We start from the raw sequence: 17,954 nt of genomic DNA, 5'->3' as shown, positions 1-17,954 counted from the left end.
ATGGGAACGTCGACAAAACAGTCAGATGATTCAGTCAAACTGATTACCCCCTTAACATTCCCAAAGCTTGCAAAGAAGCAAATACGTGTCGTAGACACGTGCGTATGCAGTGTCCGTACGATGTCGCTTAAATGCGTCATTTCAGATATCATTTGGAAGGTTGAAGTCTTGGGATTCAAGAAATGCCAAACATTTCTATGTTTCTATTTTCTTTTTCGCTCACAACTTTACTGTGCATATGACAATAAACACTTGGAATTGAGTTTAATTCACTCAACTCATCACAGCAACATCAAGATCGTTCTAAAACAAGATACCGGGAAAATATAAAGCCGCATAACTCACCTAAGTTCTCACGTTCAATAATGATACGTAACCATGGTCTTCTTACAACCGTGAGTGAAGTAAATCCAGGAGAGTAGAATATTTACAAATACAGACTAATGAAACATGTTTCTTTATGGCGTAGTTTAGCAAGCTTGCTACGCCATTGCTAAACTCGGCCGATTGCAGGGTTTGTTTTGGCCATCTAGCCAATCCGAGGCTCCGAATAACTTTTTTATTTTCTTATTCTTATTTCTTATTTCTTATTTCCTTTTTACGCTACAGTTTATAAATTGCCTTTTTTGCTTTTTTGCTCTGCCAATAAGATTTAGGTTCATTTGTAAATCTGACTGTGCCTCACAGGCAGGGTTGGGTAGGGTTACTTTAACTTGATTACTTTCAATTATTTTTGGATTACTCCAATACCAAATATGCTAATAAAAGACAAAAGAAACTAAATATGAATAAAATGACTACATTTTGTGCAGGCTTGGGGAGTAACGGAATACATGGAACGGCAAAAATGATGTTGGCAAGCTGTTTGGATTGATTTTCATTTTGTTTCTGTCGCATTTGATGTTAGTTTTGCCAGAGATCAAAGAGATCAAAGCCAGGAGAGAAAGCTTACCGCGTGTTGTGAGTCATCATTTTATTCATATTTAGTTTCTTTTGTCTTTTATTAGCATATTTGGTATTAGAGTAATCCAAAGTAATTGAAAGTAATCAAGTTAAAGTAACCCTACCCAACACTGTTCATTTATAAGGTAAGGTAAGAAAATAAACGTTTTTTTTTTCTTCTTCTTATGTTACAGTTTATAAATTGCCTTTTTTGCTGTTTTGCTCTGCCAGTAAGATCTAGGTTCATTTGTAAATCTGACTGTGCCTCACCAGTCACCAACCTCACTTTACCTGGTCAATCATTGCTTAATTCCCATTTTCCAGAGGTAAAACAATTATTTTAAAGTGCAAGCCCTTTTGTGACCTTTGACTTTTCAAAAATAGCAGCTCGCCAAATGAGTGGAAATCAAACATTATCTTGAGGTGAAACTCATGCACCAATAAAAAACTGCAAGATAAGAGCTTTGTATTTGTCTAGGGTGAGCCACATTCCTCCACTGAATAGAGAAAGACGTTATATTTTTACAACTCTTTACCAACTCTTATTATATATTTTTAAAATGTAAATCATTTTTACAGATTATGAATTAGACAAATAAAATATACAAATAATTACTTACAATTAGATGATTTTGTTAAATGGTAATTATAGTAATATACTGTAGAATAAAACATACTCAAATCTATATCTATCTACCCTGGTCATATCCCTCGAGAGGGGTGACCGACAGCAAGACAAACATGTACACAAAAACGAAAAGGAAAAAGTAGCCAAAAACACCCAAAATTTGACCATGGCTAACCCAAATGCCCAAACACCCAAACAAGTTAAGCACCTCGGCACCCAATTTGGTCATGTCACTCGGGTCAGGGTGACACAACACACTCTTCTGTTCAACAGCAGGGCCCGACAACTTTCACTGGTTTACCCCTACCGCATCATACGGGTGCCCTGCCCATCCCTTAGAACACATCTAAACATCCCACTATCCTTTTACAACACCTCTCCACTCATTCCTATCACCAACAAGAGCTCTAGCTTCCACTATATTAGACCTCTTATGGAGTAACACCATCCATCAGCGTCAATCGCGGCCTTCCTCTTGGTCTTCTTTAATACTCAAATACATGTATTAATCTTTACATAGTAAAAATCCAAGTTCATTTTCTATATATTGACTTTGAAAAAGTATAAATCTTTACCCTCTGTTAAAACATACCTCAGCTGCATAGCTTTGTCTACGCCATGGGTCACCAACATTGGTGCCTGTGAGCACCAGGTAGCCCCTTAAGATCACCTGAGTAGCCCAAGGATTGGTTATAAAAGAAAGCTCACCATTGATGGGTCATTGTGATTTTCGGGGAAATTTAATTTCTAACTGGAATGGGAAATCATTGACATGATAAGCGACTTGAAACACATCAATTCTTCCAAAATTATTCTAAAAAATGAGGCTACAATATAGAAATGTAAATCACCGAGTTCCTTTATAGAAGGCAGATTTTTCATGGTTAACTGAGTCTGTTATAATACTACTTCTAATCATTACAACCTTGTATTAACATAATGATAAGATAGTAAAAACATTTTAAAAAGCATATCCAAGTGGTAAACCTTTTGCGTTAATCAGTAATTAAAGAAGTAGCTCTCAGCTTCAGTAGTCAAGTCAGGTCATGTTTATCTGTGATGCCCTTAATCACAGGAAGTCTCAAAGGGCTGCACAGACCACAGATTATTGCAAGTTACAGAATATTATGACACCATCCCCTGATCTAATACCTACATGAGGGCAAGGAAAAACTCAAAACCTCAACATGAGGTAGATGAAGAAACCTTGAGAAGGGACTGCACGTGAGGTAATCCCCCTTCCAGGATGACTAGGCTGGAATGGATGTTGCAATAACAAATAATACGCAGATATTGTCAACGTGAAATACTGGTCATTCATAAGTGTGTTTTAAGCCTAGATTTAAACATTTCCACTGAGGTTGCGGATAGAATCTCAGGGGGAAGAGCATTCCACAGCACCAGGGCGCGAATGGAGAACGCTCTCCCACCTGAGGATCTCTTCTTGGCTCTTGTAAGGTTGGTGACTCCTCGTCTACGCTATTACCTGTTCATATTTAATTATTTTCAAAATATGTTTATGCATAATTGGTAAGTAAACTTGAATTATGGCATGAACTATCTGGATACCCCAATGAAAAATTACATGTTTACATCTTCAGACATCAATGACATAGAATGTATTGATTAGATTAAAATAAAATCTAACATAATAATTATTGTGCTTGAAGTGAAAAAATATATATATCGTATCATATTAAGAGTTTATCTTGGTAAATGAAACATATCATGTTCCTTTTTCTGAATCTACTACTGAGCTCCTACAGACGACCCATCAGTTGTTTTGCAAAATCAAACACAGTGCCGAGAAAAACTATTAGCCCCCTTCCTGATTTGTGTGTTTTGGGATATTTATCACTCACAAATTATCAAATCTATTTTGATATGATACAAGGCCACTCATGGATATACAAAATGCACTTTTGAAATGTTGATTACATTTATTAAGGCACAAAATAATCCAAACATTTATGACCCTATGTGAAAAAGTAACTTTATAGCGAGTCGGGCCACCTTTGAAAATCAAACGTTTAGGATAATTCCTAATGAGTCTTTCACCACGCTGTGAAGACATTTTGGCCTCCTCCTTCTTGCAAAATTCTTTAAAATCTACCACAGACTGAGATCATTTCTTCCTCATGCCATGAGGCTCTTTAACTCCACCCGGGGGGGTAAAAGCCCACATTAAACCCCACCCCCACATTTGCATATTACCCTATTTTTATGACTGTGTGTATTTTCCGTGGCACTATTTAAATACTCTATATCAACACGTCTTATGGGGTTATGTTTGTATTCTATATTTTTTACGTTATTATTTTATTTTTCAACACAAGAATAGTGCTGGAAGTGTGAATTTCCCTACAGGGATAAATAAAGTATCTATCCTATCTCTCTCTCTCTCTCTCTCTCTTTATGTATCTCGGAATCTATCTATCTATCATATTGGAGGGTTTTCTCGCATGAACCGCTCGTTTAAGGTCACACCACAGCATTGGATTGTATTTGAAACCGGACTTTGACTCGGCCACTCCACTTCTTGAGTGATAAATATGCAATGAACACAGACATCAGGAAGTGGGGAAATCCTAATTTTACAGCACTGTACATTCAGTTGCCCTGCCCATTTTAGCGCCCCTCCCTTTCCATTATAAAACATGGGGTGGCGGTGTCCTTCTCGCCTGTCTTGTCTTACGTCTAGACTACCTCCACTATGTCTTTCCTGGCTCCTCCTGGGTACCAGCCTGTCTACGGCCCCGTGAGTAGACACTCTTGTTTTTCTTTTTCATAGATTTCATGTTCAAATTTCCACCATCGTACTACACAGGGTTAAGACAAAATATCCAAATATCGAGGAAATTCTCTGATAAAGCTGAGTTCTATTCAAAATCAAGTGTGTAGTTTTGGTATGGACAGGGGGGACGTGTCCGCCGCCCAGGGTTGGGTAGGGTTACTTTAACTTGATTACTTTCAATGACTTTTGGATTACTCCAATACCAAATATGCTAATAAAAGACAAAAGAAACTAAATATGAATAAAATGACTAAATTTTGTGCAGGCTTGGGGAGTAACGGAATACATGGAATGGCAAAAATGATGTTGGCAAGCTGTTTGGATTTATTTTCATTTTGTTTCTGTGGCATTTTATGTTAGTTTTGCCGGAGATCAAAGAGATCAAAGCCGGGAGATAAAGCTTACCACGTGTTGTGAGTCATAATTGTATTCATATTTAGTTTCTTTTGTCTTTTATTAGCATATTTGGTATTGGAATAATCCAAAAGTAATTGAAAGTAATCAAGTTAAAGTAACCCCACCCAACCCTGCCGCCACCAATTCTGAGCGATCATAGTTTTGTCCCCAACAATATTATGTAATCGGTTAATAAGAACTATCCCCACCAGGGCCAAGACCAAAACCTGCGCCTTTGTTCATAATTAATCAGTGGCTTGTGAATATTTCAAGGGTATGCACAATAGTGAACAGCATTTGACTGTTTTTGCCTTTTGTGAATACAGAGTATTCCGTATCTGGGGCCCATCTACGGAGGTTTGAGAGAGGGAGCGGCCATCTACATCCAAGGTGCGGTTCCTGACAAAATCACCAGGTGAGTTCAACAGGTTGGGCCCTGGGTGAGGCTTTTTTTATTTTTTATCACTCTGTTCGTTGAAGGAAATCAACTGATTTATCATCGCCTCACTCCACCCCTTGTTAAAGTGTCCATGGTCATTAGCTGACCGAGCAAACACAGATAGCATACCAGGTTTTCCGTCGTTTTCCGGGAGGCCCAACCCTCACTGTTTGCAAATGGGACGGGACGGTTGTGCGAAGCTCTTTGTGGCCGAGGAGATCTTTTTTATCAGAAACATGTATTTTATCAATCTAATCTTAATCTTAGTCTATCTTCAAAATTTATAAATAAATCCCCGATTTGTGAGTGTGGTCTTAAGTGGTTTATAGGCTCAGAAACTGCTGAACTGATTTCTGTGACGATTTATACTGTTGTACTTCAAGCCTCTAGGACATTTTTGTTTTAGATAGATAGATAGATACTTTATTCATTCCCGCAGGGAAATTCACATTCATTGGCATGAATCTATTTACTTATATACTTGTTAAAAGTATAGTGGTTTTTTAACGTTTACAATGAATTCAACATATTTTCTTTAGTCAGAATTTTAACCAACATCATCCTTTATATATATATGAGAAAATAGAAATAATAACAATAATGAGTATAAAAACGGATACAATTTACCTGCAGATGAAATGAGTCACAACATTAGCTTTTCTGCTGGCTTTGATCTCTTTGATCTCTATAAGGGGAATTAACATTTTAGCACAACAGAAATAGAACGAAAATAAATCCAAACAGCTTGACAACATCAATCACATTACTGTGCATGTTGAGAGATTTGTCAGCTGTGGTTATAATGTTTAAAATTAACTTTTTTTGTGGAGCACCAAAAAATGTGTCTTACCGTTGGCAGCTCGCTCTGTAGACTGCCAACAAAATGAATTGATAATGATATTCATTACTGAGAAGATTTGTTCACAAATGTAGGTTGCTCCAAACATGCACAAAATTTTAGCAGCCAGGGCTGTTAATTTGGGGGTTAGTAGATACTGATCAAATTTGTCCAGACCTACAGAGGCAAATTAACCCCTTGAAATCTGCATCACACTGCATTGATCGAAACGGCACCACTCTGCTTCGTAGTGGACGGTCTGTGAATTGCATCTTATTAAAAATATTAATTCCATGTCGTTTGCATTTTTTCCACCATTAAATTATCAAATCTCCTTGGGGGCCAATTCCGGCCTGCGGGTCGTATGTTTGACACACCTGTTTTAAAGTTTTAGCTAGTCAGGACATGACACCTGGTATTGAGGCATTTTTACAGCCGTAAAAAATGCTAAATAACAGGAACAAAAACAAGCCCAGACTAGACTTAAGTCTTTAAAATGCTGCATTAGAATGAAGAATACAGCTCTGTGAATAAGAATCCTTACTGTGGTGATTTAAAAAAAAGGGAAATTTAATGTTAGTCAGCAGCTCCACTACATAAAAGTATGGTGGAATTCTACTGTTCATGCAACTCCATACATTTTATGGGTGGGGAGATCTAAACGTGAACACGCAAGTCAAATTGACCCCTCTTTCAAGGGAAATAACAAAAAGTGCTCCGCAGTAGGAGGAGGGAAGATAACCGGCAATACACAAACACAGTCTAATAACTAAAGGCTGGCTAAATTAAAAAAATCTTACTACAATACATAAACTTTGGTGTTTCTAGTGATGTGATCACATGATTTTGGAAACGTGATCACTCTCTGCCCCGACGATGAGAAAGGGACTTTTGTTGTCTCTTCGAGAAAGAAAAAAGCTCTGTTAAAGCGTTAACTGTATACTAATCCACATCTTCGCTACTCTTACCACACTGCTTCATTATGCCTACTAGCCATCTGGGGCCACCTACACACTCAATCACTCGATACAGGAAGTAACACTATGAAGTAGGGGCTTCCTCGATGTGTGGACAAAAATCTGATCAAAGCCACTCCTTCCATCAAATTGTGACTAATCATACTGAAATTATTCCCAGAAGCTTGATACTTACCAATGAGCTGCAACTAACCCTTAATAATAGTTAAAAATGAAAAACGTTATTTTTGCTATTTGGAACTCGGGACAATGCTACTGAAAGTTAATCAGTCCACTGGCGCCCTCTGGAAATTGGCGTGCTGGATCCTCACTAGAATACCCACAAAGAGGGGGGAATTTTTTTTATTTTTCAACTTTTTTCATACCCCTTTAGGTTCTTCATCAACCTTTTGTGCGGCCCGTCCGAGTCGAGCGATGTGGCGCTCCATTTCAACCCGCGTTTTGACGGCTGGGACAAAGTTGTCTTCAACACCCGCCAGAACGGCTCCTGGGATGCGGAGGAGAAGATTCGCGACATGCCTTTCAGCAAGGGCGAGGCCTTCGAGATGGTCATCGCCTGCACGGGGGAGGGATACCAGGTACTAGCGGCTTCGGTTAGCATTTAGCATCGTGACCAATGTTCCCTCTAATTTTCCTTACGGGTCTGAGTGTTCACACAAAGTCGGTGAGCAACGCTTGAAACAACAGTGAGCAACGGCAATCCCAAGTGTGGCAACTAAATCATTATCAAACATGTCCAAAACTTGACATCACGTTACATTTTGCTGAGTTTCCGGCAATGCAAAATTATTTTTCACTTTTGAATGAATTGACTCATGTACTATTGCAAAGGTTGTACGGCCTACAAATGTCGTTTGTTCTTACAATTCTTTCACAAGATATCCATTTCTTTTTATTTCCTGATATATTTTGTCACATAATATTCACATTTTTTGGGGCTTATTTAGTCGGTTGCACGATACACAACTGTATAGAATCACATTTTTTTAGTGGAAGTACAATGTTGGCAACAAGATTGACTTGCTATAATTGGAAATTACTTGAATGCAACACAAACCTTTTCTTCTTTTTCCCTGTTTTTTAAATTCCTTTAAAAAAAATCTCATAGTGTTTATTTTTTCCTAGCTGTTACTTTTGTCCTTTTTGTTCTCTATTTACTTGTTTTCCTTTGTTTCTTTCTTTTCTTTTTTTCTGGCTTTTTTCTGAATTTTTCTTACTTTTTTCTCTTCCTTTTGTTTCTTTTTTCTTAGCTTTTCACTACTTTTTCATTTCTGTATTTTTTTTTTTGTTCTATTTCCCCCCTTCCTTTAAGTCATTTTGTGCACAATTTTACATAATATTTGGTCGTGTAGGGATGAAAAAAGCAAAAACAACCTGAAGAGCCGTTTGGGACCAGAAAGAGCCGGTTCTCTTTAGTGAGCCGAGCCGAAGAAGCCGGTTCTCGAAAAACTACTGACTTTACTTTTCATCTTCGTTCGACATTGACTTCAAAATACCGCATTCAGAAAACAGCGTCAGGGGAAACCTGTGTATTTTGACCTTCATGCACTGTAACTTTGACTTAATTCGCTTCTTAATTAGCAATTTCGAGCCCTGATTTTTGTGCGCTGGCTAGATTTTCTTGTGCGCTGAGAATGTGCAGGCAGTGCGCGATTGCGCACGCGCGCAGTTTAGAGGGAACATTAATCGTGACCCTTGGTTGTCTTTGTCTCTGCAGTTCAAAATCAACGGGAAGGACTTCCACACCTTCCCGCATCGCCTCCCTTTGGCAAGGGTGTGCGGCATGCAAATCGGGGGAGACGTGTCCATTATGACTATTAACGTCATGGGGGTGAGATGAAGTTCTCTTTGTCAACGGGCAGATTACGGTTAGGATGTAACGAAGCACTGATGACTTTCAACTTTGTGGTGTATTTTATAGGGTGGCGGCATGGGGGTAAGTTCATTTTGTTCCTTTGTCTCTTTTTTTTCACTAAGATGATATAAAACAAGGGGTCGGGAACCTATGGTTCGTGAGCCACATATGTACTTTTCATGAGTACATAAGGCTCGGAGATAAAATGCTATCAATGCAAATGTTGTCTGTGGTGGTCCAATTCTGATGACTTCTAAGTAGAGTTTTCCAAGACAACACCAACAGTTCAAAGTGTTTGGTTCCGTATATAAAGGTCAGTCTTTACTACAGTTTACGGTCATATTTCATACCAACATACCCCGTTTTGGCTGTATGCCGCTCAGAACACCTTTATATAGAAACTCATTAAATAATATTCGATAGATAGATGGATACTTTATTCATCCCCGTAGGGAAATTCACACTTCCAGCAGTCTACCCCGTTGTTTATTAACAGATTAACATGATGCCCTAGGGGTGCTTGTAGCGGAGTGGATGACGTCACGCTAGTCCAAAAGTTCGACATCCCTGCGGCAGATGGAAATCTTTTCTTTGTGAAAATCCAGGGATACACCACCTCGTGTTAGCAAGTCCGCCTCCTCTCGGATTCCCCCCGGCTTTCGTGTCTCTGTATAGCGGCGTTGAAGCCGGATAGCTCCGGGTGACTACACGTTAGCGTCCGGAATGCTAAACGTGAGCCACGTTTCCGCAAAACACTGCAACTGCGCTCCCTGTGCGCTTCGATGTTTTCCACCAGCACTCGATGATCTTATTTGGTCGTGAGTTCGCATTTACCATGATTACGAATGGTACCGAAGACTTATAACGCCGCTAGCTGCTAAGCTAGCTCCGGCTCTTCTTCCACGATAGGCCCCTTCATCACGCCGGCACGAGAATCCTTCAGGGCAAGGACATTGATTCCTTGAATAAACGCATTTTCATGCGCTAAAACCCATGTCCATAGGATAGAAGTAATCCCTAGTGTAGTTGTCAAAACGGGAAGAAAAAACACCGAAGATAGGAGCAGACAATAAAACAATAGGGCAGCTGCTAGAAAAGGCAGCCGCTCGTGGCAGCGCCGCGACTCTATGTGATAAAACCCACAGGACCAACTGTAAATACAAAAATACACCACCCAAGCACACAGAGCAATTTTATTGGGTGAGCAGTAGGAGTGGGCGGATTTGATTGGGTGAGTTGACCAGGTCTTGAGAGCAATAGCAGACAATATCTGCACAAGCATCAACACCAGCAAGCGCAGGACAAAGACTAGGAACCTTCCCATGGTGTCCTGCGAAGGGCTCTCTCCCGGGGGACCCTTACGAATCCTACTCAATCCACTCAGACTCGCTCTCTTTCTTTCTTGGTCCTCTCTCCTTCTTTGTCTCTCCTTTTTTCTCTTCCCCCTTTACACTCTTGTCTTTCATTTTCTCTATCCCTCTCTTTCCTACTCTCTCCCCACCTCTCTCACTCTCTTTTCCCCCTTTTTGCGTTTTACTCTTTCTTTTTCTCTTTCTATCTGTCCCTCTCTTTCTCTCTCTTCTACTCTCCTCTCTCTGTTCTTCTTAGGGCGGGCGACTTCGAGGGCAACCCTGGCCCCCAGTCCAAATGCCAGTGGTGCTTTCGAACCATTCGCTGCGACCGCACCCCAATCACCTGTACTACCTGCCCACGGGGCTTCCATAAATCATGCACGGGCCTGTCCGAACGAACTAAGGACTTCAGAGGCTTCGTCTGCTTGGTTTGCTTGGGTCACACCCCGTCAGGCCTGGCGGCACAGGACAGTCGCAGCCCCCTCTCCTTCGGAGAACTACGGAGCCTCCCACGAGCGAGTCTAGCGCTACTAAGGATTACTTTAGGCGCCTTGAGTGACTCAACAACAACAACAACACCAGAAAGCGGCAACATAAAACCCGGAGCACAACTTCCTTTGCACAAGCAGGAGCGAAACTTCAACCCTCCAAGAAGACTCAGGGGGACCTGCTCACAACTGCAAGGAACAGGTAGGTCCTGGTGGATATAGGGAAGCAGTCGCGATTCCCAGTCATCATTGCAGCTCCAACACTCAGTAATGGTGCTGATGCCTGGAGCCAGCAAGCAGGTCGTGCTCCTTGAGCTGACGGTCCCCTGGGAAAACCAGATGGAGGAAAGGAAAGGAAGAGAGTAAAGTATGCGGATCTTGTGGCTGAAAGCCCGAGGAATGAACAGAAGGCCCGCTATGAGCTTATTGAGGGGGGCTGCAGGGGCATTGCAGGCAAAAAATATATATGATTTTGCTATTATAGCTCTTTGGTCCAAAAAGGTTCCCGATCCCTGTTATAAAATGTCTTTCATATTGAAATGTGAATTTTTCCACATACAGCAGCAGCCCGGAGGCTATCCAGGAGGTTGCGTGGTATGTTACTTTTTTATTTGGGTTTGTTTTTTTTACTCAATTTGGAGGGAAATTGGCAAAAGCTGTAAGAAGAATTCATAGCTGAATTGAATTGAGTTCCCTTTATTGTTATTCATATCAACATTCTGAAACACAGTATGCAACGTGATTGGACATGGCACTCCAGGGTAGACATGTAAAACAGAAAAGAGAAAAATAAGACTTTCAGCATAAATATGCAAACATATTTACAAAGTAGTGCTTTTAGGCTGGCCTAAGTTATAGTATTGGCACAATTGTCAGGACCAGAACAGAAACAGGACCCACTTGCGTGACGTTTACCACAAGTTTTATTAAAAAAGAGAGGAAGGACTGCGCCCACCATCCGGCGTTCGCTAGGCGCTCTCGTGCTCAGATTGTGATCCGAACACGGAAGTGGATCTTCCGTAGCGAGCGATGGCGGTGTCAGGGGCGGAAAACTGGTCGGTAGCCGGGACTGGGAGAGCAAGACGTGGTCGGGGTCGGAAACGAGTCATAAGCCAGAACGGGAGAGTAGAAGTAGTCGGGAACAAAAAAGGGTCGTAAGCTGGGACGTGAGAGCAGACGTGGTCAGGAACCAAACGTAGCCGTAGACAAACGGGAGCAAAAACAGGACAGGTGGGAGTCAGGGTCGAATACAGAGATTCGCAGATGGACTGACAACGGGATTTAAAGGACAGGGTTCAAATAATGAGAGGGAGCCAATCAGAACCCGCGGCAGTTGGTACCAAATGAGCGGGCACAGGTGAATTGCATCTGTAATCATGACAATTAAAGAACAGTGAATCGTAACAATAGTACGTCTTTATTTTTTAAAAGTAGTGCAATAAATATGTAGCTGAAATTGTGGTAATACTTCTGATTTGACATGTACACAAAATAACTTTTTTAGAATCAAATACTTGAACTACTGAACTTTGTAGGCGTTCTTAAAAAAGATTTTTTGGGGAAGAGGTTTGCAAAACCGGGTTTATTTATGTTTGATTCCGAGGATGAAACTAAGAGCAAATACCGGTAAATGATATTTGTTACAAAACTGAAATAACCTTAATGATAGAAATAGATTTATATTACAAAAAAATGCCCAAATATTCAGAAAGAATCTATGTACTTAACAATAGTAAAAATGACGGGAATTGGCCTATAAATTTACAGCATTACCATTATTGTAATTGTTAAAAATGGATGCCTCTATAAGCAAATGAAGCACATATTTGCGCTTGGCAGTTTATAGCAAAGATTATTTGGCAGATTTTTTCCTGTTATTTTTGCTTAAAATGTGCTGTGCTTGTACAGTCACAATCCATTATCCCCGATCGAATATTGATGCAAGCAGAAACCAGCAGACTGCATTTTTGTCGGGCCTGGCGGTTCTTTTTTTGTCGTTCCTGTATTTGCGCATAAAATGAACTGCGTTTGTGCAGGAGTGATCCATTATCCCCACTCCTATATTGGTCCATCAACATACGGCACTTTTTTTGCGAGGCGTGCCATTATCCCCAGCCGGTTATGCAGATAGTGTGGACCGAGGAAACAAATTTGTGTCCTTTTTCGTTGTTTTTGCCTGAAACGAACATCACCACTGTCAGGGTTGCCATGGCGCCCAATTGTCCCCGCCTGTGTGGCGCCAGCTGCGACTCATTGACAGATTGGCTTTCCGTCTTTTTAAGCTCAGTGCGCTCTCTCTTACCTTGTCAGTCCTTTAACAAACCTCTGCCCTGCAAGACGTGGGTTCTGACTCTGTCCTGTTTTCCTGTTTGTATTTCCAGTCCGGTATTGTTCCCGTTTATTTTTGTCCTTTTTAATATCGGTTTCCAGTTTCGTTCCCGTCTATCTTTGTCCTGTTTATTATTCTCTTCTGTTTTCGCTCCCGTCTTGTTTGTCCTGTGTATTTTCAGTATCCTGTTTCATTATCTATCCTGTCTGTCTGTCCCGTCCCGTCCGGTATCGACCCCATCTTTCCGATATCAATTCAGGCTATTGGAATCGATCTCGCCGGTCTCTGGTTTCCTGTCTTTCCACGCCAGACTGCTGTCTAACGTGCACGACTCCCCAATTCCCGCAAAATAAAAGGCTTGTGTGAGATGGTCACGCGTTTGGGTCATGATCCTGTTCTGGTTCTTGACACACCACAGCCACGATCCATTATCCCTGGTCTACTACAACTCGGAGCAGTGGCCGGCGGAGTGCGTGTTCAAAATGAGGGCGCTACGGTTTTGCTTATCGTGGGGTGGTCCTGGTCCCCGTTAAATGAAAATAAAAACCTGAGGGATTACATTATAAGTTCAACGTGGTCCAATGGATCAATAGAATTCCTAAAAATGTAGGTAAGCAAATGAACTTCCTTTGCTCGCCAGTTTGTCCAGGAATTCTCTTGTTGTTCAGTATTTTGTGCATTCAATATGTTGGTAATGTGAAGATACCACATTTTAAATAAAAATAATGTGATTAAAATTTTATGGTTCGCCACTTTCAGCCACCACAGGGAGGATACCCAGGAGGCGGCATGGGAGGAGGGCCAGGATGCGGTGCAGGCCCTGTAAGCTTTTCATTTATTTTTGTCAGTTTAAACATAAAAAAAAATATTGTGTGACATTAGGGTGTTTTTGATCTAGGGAGGGTTTCCAGGAGATTGTGGAGTGGTAAGATTTGCTTTACTCAGATTTCCTTTATACTAAGTTCTTCCTCAAGTGACGATAAGATAAGTTAAGATAATCCTTTAGTCACCCCGAAATGGGGAAATTTATTTTATTACAGCTGTAGGACAACAGTATAAACAAGTCTTTAAAAATATAAAAACCAGATTTTATTTAAATTAAAATTGGATCCCAAAAAATATTAAATTGTGATTGTTTTCTTCCCATTAGGGTGGCTGTCCTGGAGATATGGGATTCAATTTGGGGGTACGCATCTTTACTTCCTTATTGACTTTCTGTGAACTTTCTAAATTGGCTTTTTTTTCATCAGGATGCGTTCCCAGGGTCCAACCTACCGGTGAGGAAACATGAGTAGTATTTGTGGCATTTTTCTTTGTTTTGTTCATTATTCTCCTGCTCGGTTTGATTTTTACCGCAGAGTATGGGCGGCCAGCCGATCTACAACCCGGTAAGTTCTTGTTTCGACCAAAAGGACTTGTCTTATTGTGCCATTTTTTCTGTGATTATTGCATTTTTTCTTTACTTTTACTCTTAACATTTAGATAAAACCTTTTTTACAATTGTAATGCGTATGATTAAAAATAAAAGGACAACTCAGACCGCGATTAAAAAAAGTAAGAAAATGTTAAATGACTAATTTTTCCCCCCTAATTATTTCAATGAAATCAAACAACAATTTCAAATATTCTATAATCTCTTGGGAGCTTGACCTTTTCAAACAAATCTTCATCTTGACTTAATCACTTTAACACATGTCAAGTCATGTTTATTTGTGACGCCCTTAATCACAAAGAGTCTCAAAGTGCTGCACAGACCGCACATTATTGCAAACCACCTGATCTAAAACCTACATGAGGGCAAATAATACACAGATATGGTCAACATAAAATATAGGTTATTCATATGCTATAGAATAGAAGTGTGTTTTAAGCTTTCATTTAAACATTTCCACTGAGGTTGCAGATCGAATCTTAGGGGGCAGAGCATTCCACAACACCGGGCCCTTAATGGAGAACGCTCTCCCTCCTGCGGATTTCTTCTTGGTTCTTGGGATCACTAGTAGTAGTAGTCCTAAAGATGAAAAAAATAGTTTTTTTTCAGCGGGTCAAAGGAATTCAAGTACTTGCACGCGCCACAAAGCTTTATGGAGGCTGAAATGACAATTTAAGATAGAATATTCCGGACAGCGTGTAGAACATATTCAAATTCTGGACAGCACCTTCGAATTAATGCTAAAAATATGACTTAAGATTAACTTTTTAGCCAAAGGAATTTGTATTTCAAAAGACGAAAATTGTTTCAACCTAAAGGTAATTACCGTTGCTTACTGGGTTGCAATCCATCATTTGTTGTTGTGTATGCTGTGCTCCCTCAGCCAATCCCGTACTCAGGCATGATCCCGGGAGGGATGTTCCCGAAAAGGACCGTCGTCATACGAGGGATGGTTCCCCGTCACGCAAACAGGTACGCTTCGCATCCCAATTTATCATTCAATTCTCTTGCGTTGGCCCAAAATCCTCCTATAGCGCAGGGGTCAGGAACCTATGGCTCTTTTCATTAGTGAACATATGACTCGGCGATAAAATGCTACAATTTCTGTTCACGATGATACGCTAATGATAAAAACCCACGAATGCTAGCCAAGCACAGCGAACATTTGCATTGGGTGAGCGGTTGGGGTGGGCGGAGCTATGCTACACAGCACACTCCCCTCTCTCACATGCACCCACTGCACTGAAGGGAAATACATCCATACACTTTTCATTTGCAGTTTTTTTTTACATATTAGCAAAAGAACTCTGCTTGCACCTTGATTTGAAACAATTGTTTACTAAGAAATAAAGGTCAAAATGAGCCTCAAAGATCTTAAGTAACTGTAGGGGGAGACAAGTTTAAAGTGATATATTTGTTGATATGGGACATGGGCTTTCGCTTTTGTCTCGAGTGTGCGTTTGCCGGTTTTGCTGAATTTTGTCTTAGAATGTATGAAATGGCTCTCTAAATACCTAAATATTTTGCTATAAGGGCTCTATGGGTCAAAAAGGTTCCTGACCCGCTAACATAATACATGTTGGAAAGGAATACACTGACACAGCTTGATTGAAGAAAGCTGTGACCTCCTTCACTGCAGCACAGCCCTTTTCTAATTGTGGGGTCTAAGAAGAAGACCACTGAAGTGTGGGAGAGCTATAAATTGGCTAACGGTAGAAAAAACATCAGGCAAAGACTTGTTAAGTTTTTAATCAGCTGCAGTGGGGAGAGTAGCGGGAGGACAAGCAATTGCCTCGTTCTCGCTCACCGTCCACACTCACTGACTCTGGGTCACCCCCCCCCCCGTCTGCCTCTGTGTTTTATTGAAACCACAAGACAGGAAAAGTACTGGTATGTTTAAACAAAGACAAAAAAACACCCCCATGGAAAAGCACCGACACCTTTAAACAAAGACGGGAAGACTAAGAGATGGCTAAAAGGAACATCAACTGATTAGAAATACACACCTTGAGCAAACACGTTTAAGCCTACTTTACAGTAATGAGGCTCAACATACATCAAATTCGCCTCCACTGTTAAAAAGGAAATGTACTTAAAGTTTTTCTCCCGTTTCAGAATCAGCTTCAACTTTCTGGCTAGCAGATCCGGCGACATCGCTTTCCATATCAACCCCCGCGTGAAGGACGACGTGGTGGTGCGCAACAGCATGATTGGCGGCCATTGGGGCCAAGAAGAACGCCAGCTGTCTATCAATCCCTTCAAGGAGGGAGAATACTTTGACGTGAGATCCAAAATCTCCATTTACCGTACACCAGGGCTCACCCACCTCCTCTTTTTGCGACTGATTAGTTCAAAATACGATATCTTGCAAGGCAGAGGTTAGGAGCCTAGCATCGCATACGACAGGCAGCCAGCCGGCACAGCAATCCACCACTCCACTCAGGAGCTAGATCAGGGATTACTAACCTTATTGAAGTTGAGAGATACTTTTATGTTACTGATTAGCATGCAGAACTACTTTGTCTGACACACATTTCTAAATAACTACTTATCCAGTTATTACTATGCTATTATTATGTAACTGCCAGGTTATAATTATTGGAAGTAGGGTTCAAATGGGGTCTCTCACCCAATAAAATATCTGCCTTGTAAGGGCACTATGTGATTCATACATATATACATAACCTGTTTTCATCGGGTTGCAGGCCTTAGATTTGACAGACCATGTTAAAAAGATTTGCAGAGTTGCCGAAGCAAACTTGTATACATTTGGACCAGGGGTCAGCAACCTATGACACGCGTGCCAGCAGTGGCACGCAAAGGGTTAACCAGTGGCACGCCAAAATAATATATATATTTTTTTAAATGAGTATTTTGACCTGACATTTAGACATTTTCAGTTGCTGGATGCCCAACAGCATTTAGTGATTTTTGTAACTGGGAGATGGAATAGGAGCTTGCTCTGCCGACTCATCGGCCTGGAATTGCAGTGCCTCCAGGAACGGTGCGTTCGCACCGATCGCTTCTTGGCCTTTTGGCTAGGACCTTGGCTTAGCCTCTTGGCTAGGAGCAAGTGTCTCGGCCTGTTGGCTTTGAAGTGTATCATGATATGACTGATAATGGATAATGACAAATGGACAATAACCTTATAAAAAAATCCCCCCCCCCCCTTTGAGAACCACTGACCTACACCACACACAGCTTAAACCCCAGCTTTTCCTCATCCTTTTTCTCTCTCCAAGATGTCGATCCGCTGCGGCAGCGACCGCTTCAAGGTTTTCGTGAACGGGCAGCCCCTTTTCGACTACAGCCACCGCACGCACGGCGTGGAGCAGATCGACAAACTGGAGGTGAAAGGCGACGTGCAGATTTCTTACATCCACTTCTGAACGAGTCCGCTTTGTATTCAAACATCCTCTGCGTGGCAACAGGCGTCGAAACGAAAGATTTATTGGCTTTGTACGTAAAAACTAAATAAAAAATA

At 41.0% G+C, this 17,954-nt stretch overlaps 1 protein-coding gene across 1 annotated transcript; it reads left to right on the top strand.

The window, feature by feature from the left end:
* The first annotated feature begins 4,260 nt into the window (after nucleotides 1-4,260).
* Nucleotides 4,261-17,954, top strand: LOC148358917 (galectin-4-like). Its single transcript, XM_088345254.1, has 14 exons — nucleotides 4,261-4,328; nucleotides 5,087-5,175; nucleotides 7,388-7,592; nucleotides 8,732-8,845; nucleotides 8,936-8,950; nucleotides 11,271-11,303; nucleotides 13,798-13,860; nucleotides 13,937-13,963; nucleotides 14,189-14,224; nucleotides 14,289-14,315; nucleotides 14,397-14,426; nucleotides 15,354-15,442; nucleotides 16,586-16,751; nucleotides 17,713-17,954. Exons 1-14 carry the CDS (start codon nucleotides 4,284-4,286, stop codon nucleotides 17,857-17,859), a joined length of 1,086 nt encoding a protein of 361 aa, XP_088201380.1. The 5' UTR covers nucleotides 4,261-4,283; the 3' UTR covers nucleotides 17,860-17,954.

Source organism: Urocampus carinirostris, chromosome 10 (genome assembly GCF_059441175.1).
Source record: "Urocampus carinirostris isolate Australia breed hairy pipefish chromosome 10, RoL_Ucar_1.0, whole genome shotgun sequence".
Classification (NCBI taxonomy): domain Eukaryota; kingdom Metazoa; phylum Chordata; class Actinopteri; order Syngnathiformes; family Syngnathidae; genus Urocampus; species Urocampus carinirostris.
Note: the sequence above shows the minus strand (reverse complement) of the source record. Positions and strands in the feature narration are given on the sequence as shown.

Bases quoted from the DNA above. Each gene is read 5' to 3' on its own strand.
- LOC148358917 (XM_088345254.1), top strand. From the start codon at position 4,284: ATGTCTTTCCTGGCTCCTCCTGGGTACCAGCCTGTCTACGGCCCC. The intron at 4,329-5,086 runs GTGAGTAGACAC...TTGTGAATACAG, and splicing joins ACCAGCCTGTCTACGGCCCC to AGTATTCCGTATCTGGGGCC. The intron at 16,752-17,712 runs GTGAGATCCAAA...TCTCTCTCCAAG, and splicing joins AGGAGGGAGAATACTTTGAC to ATGTCGATCCGCTGCGGCAG.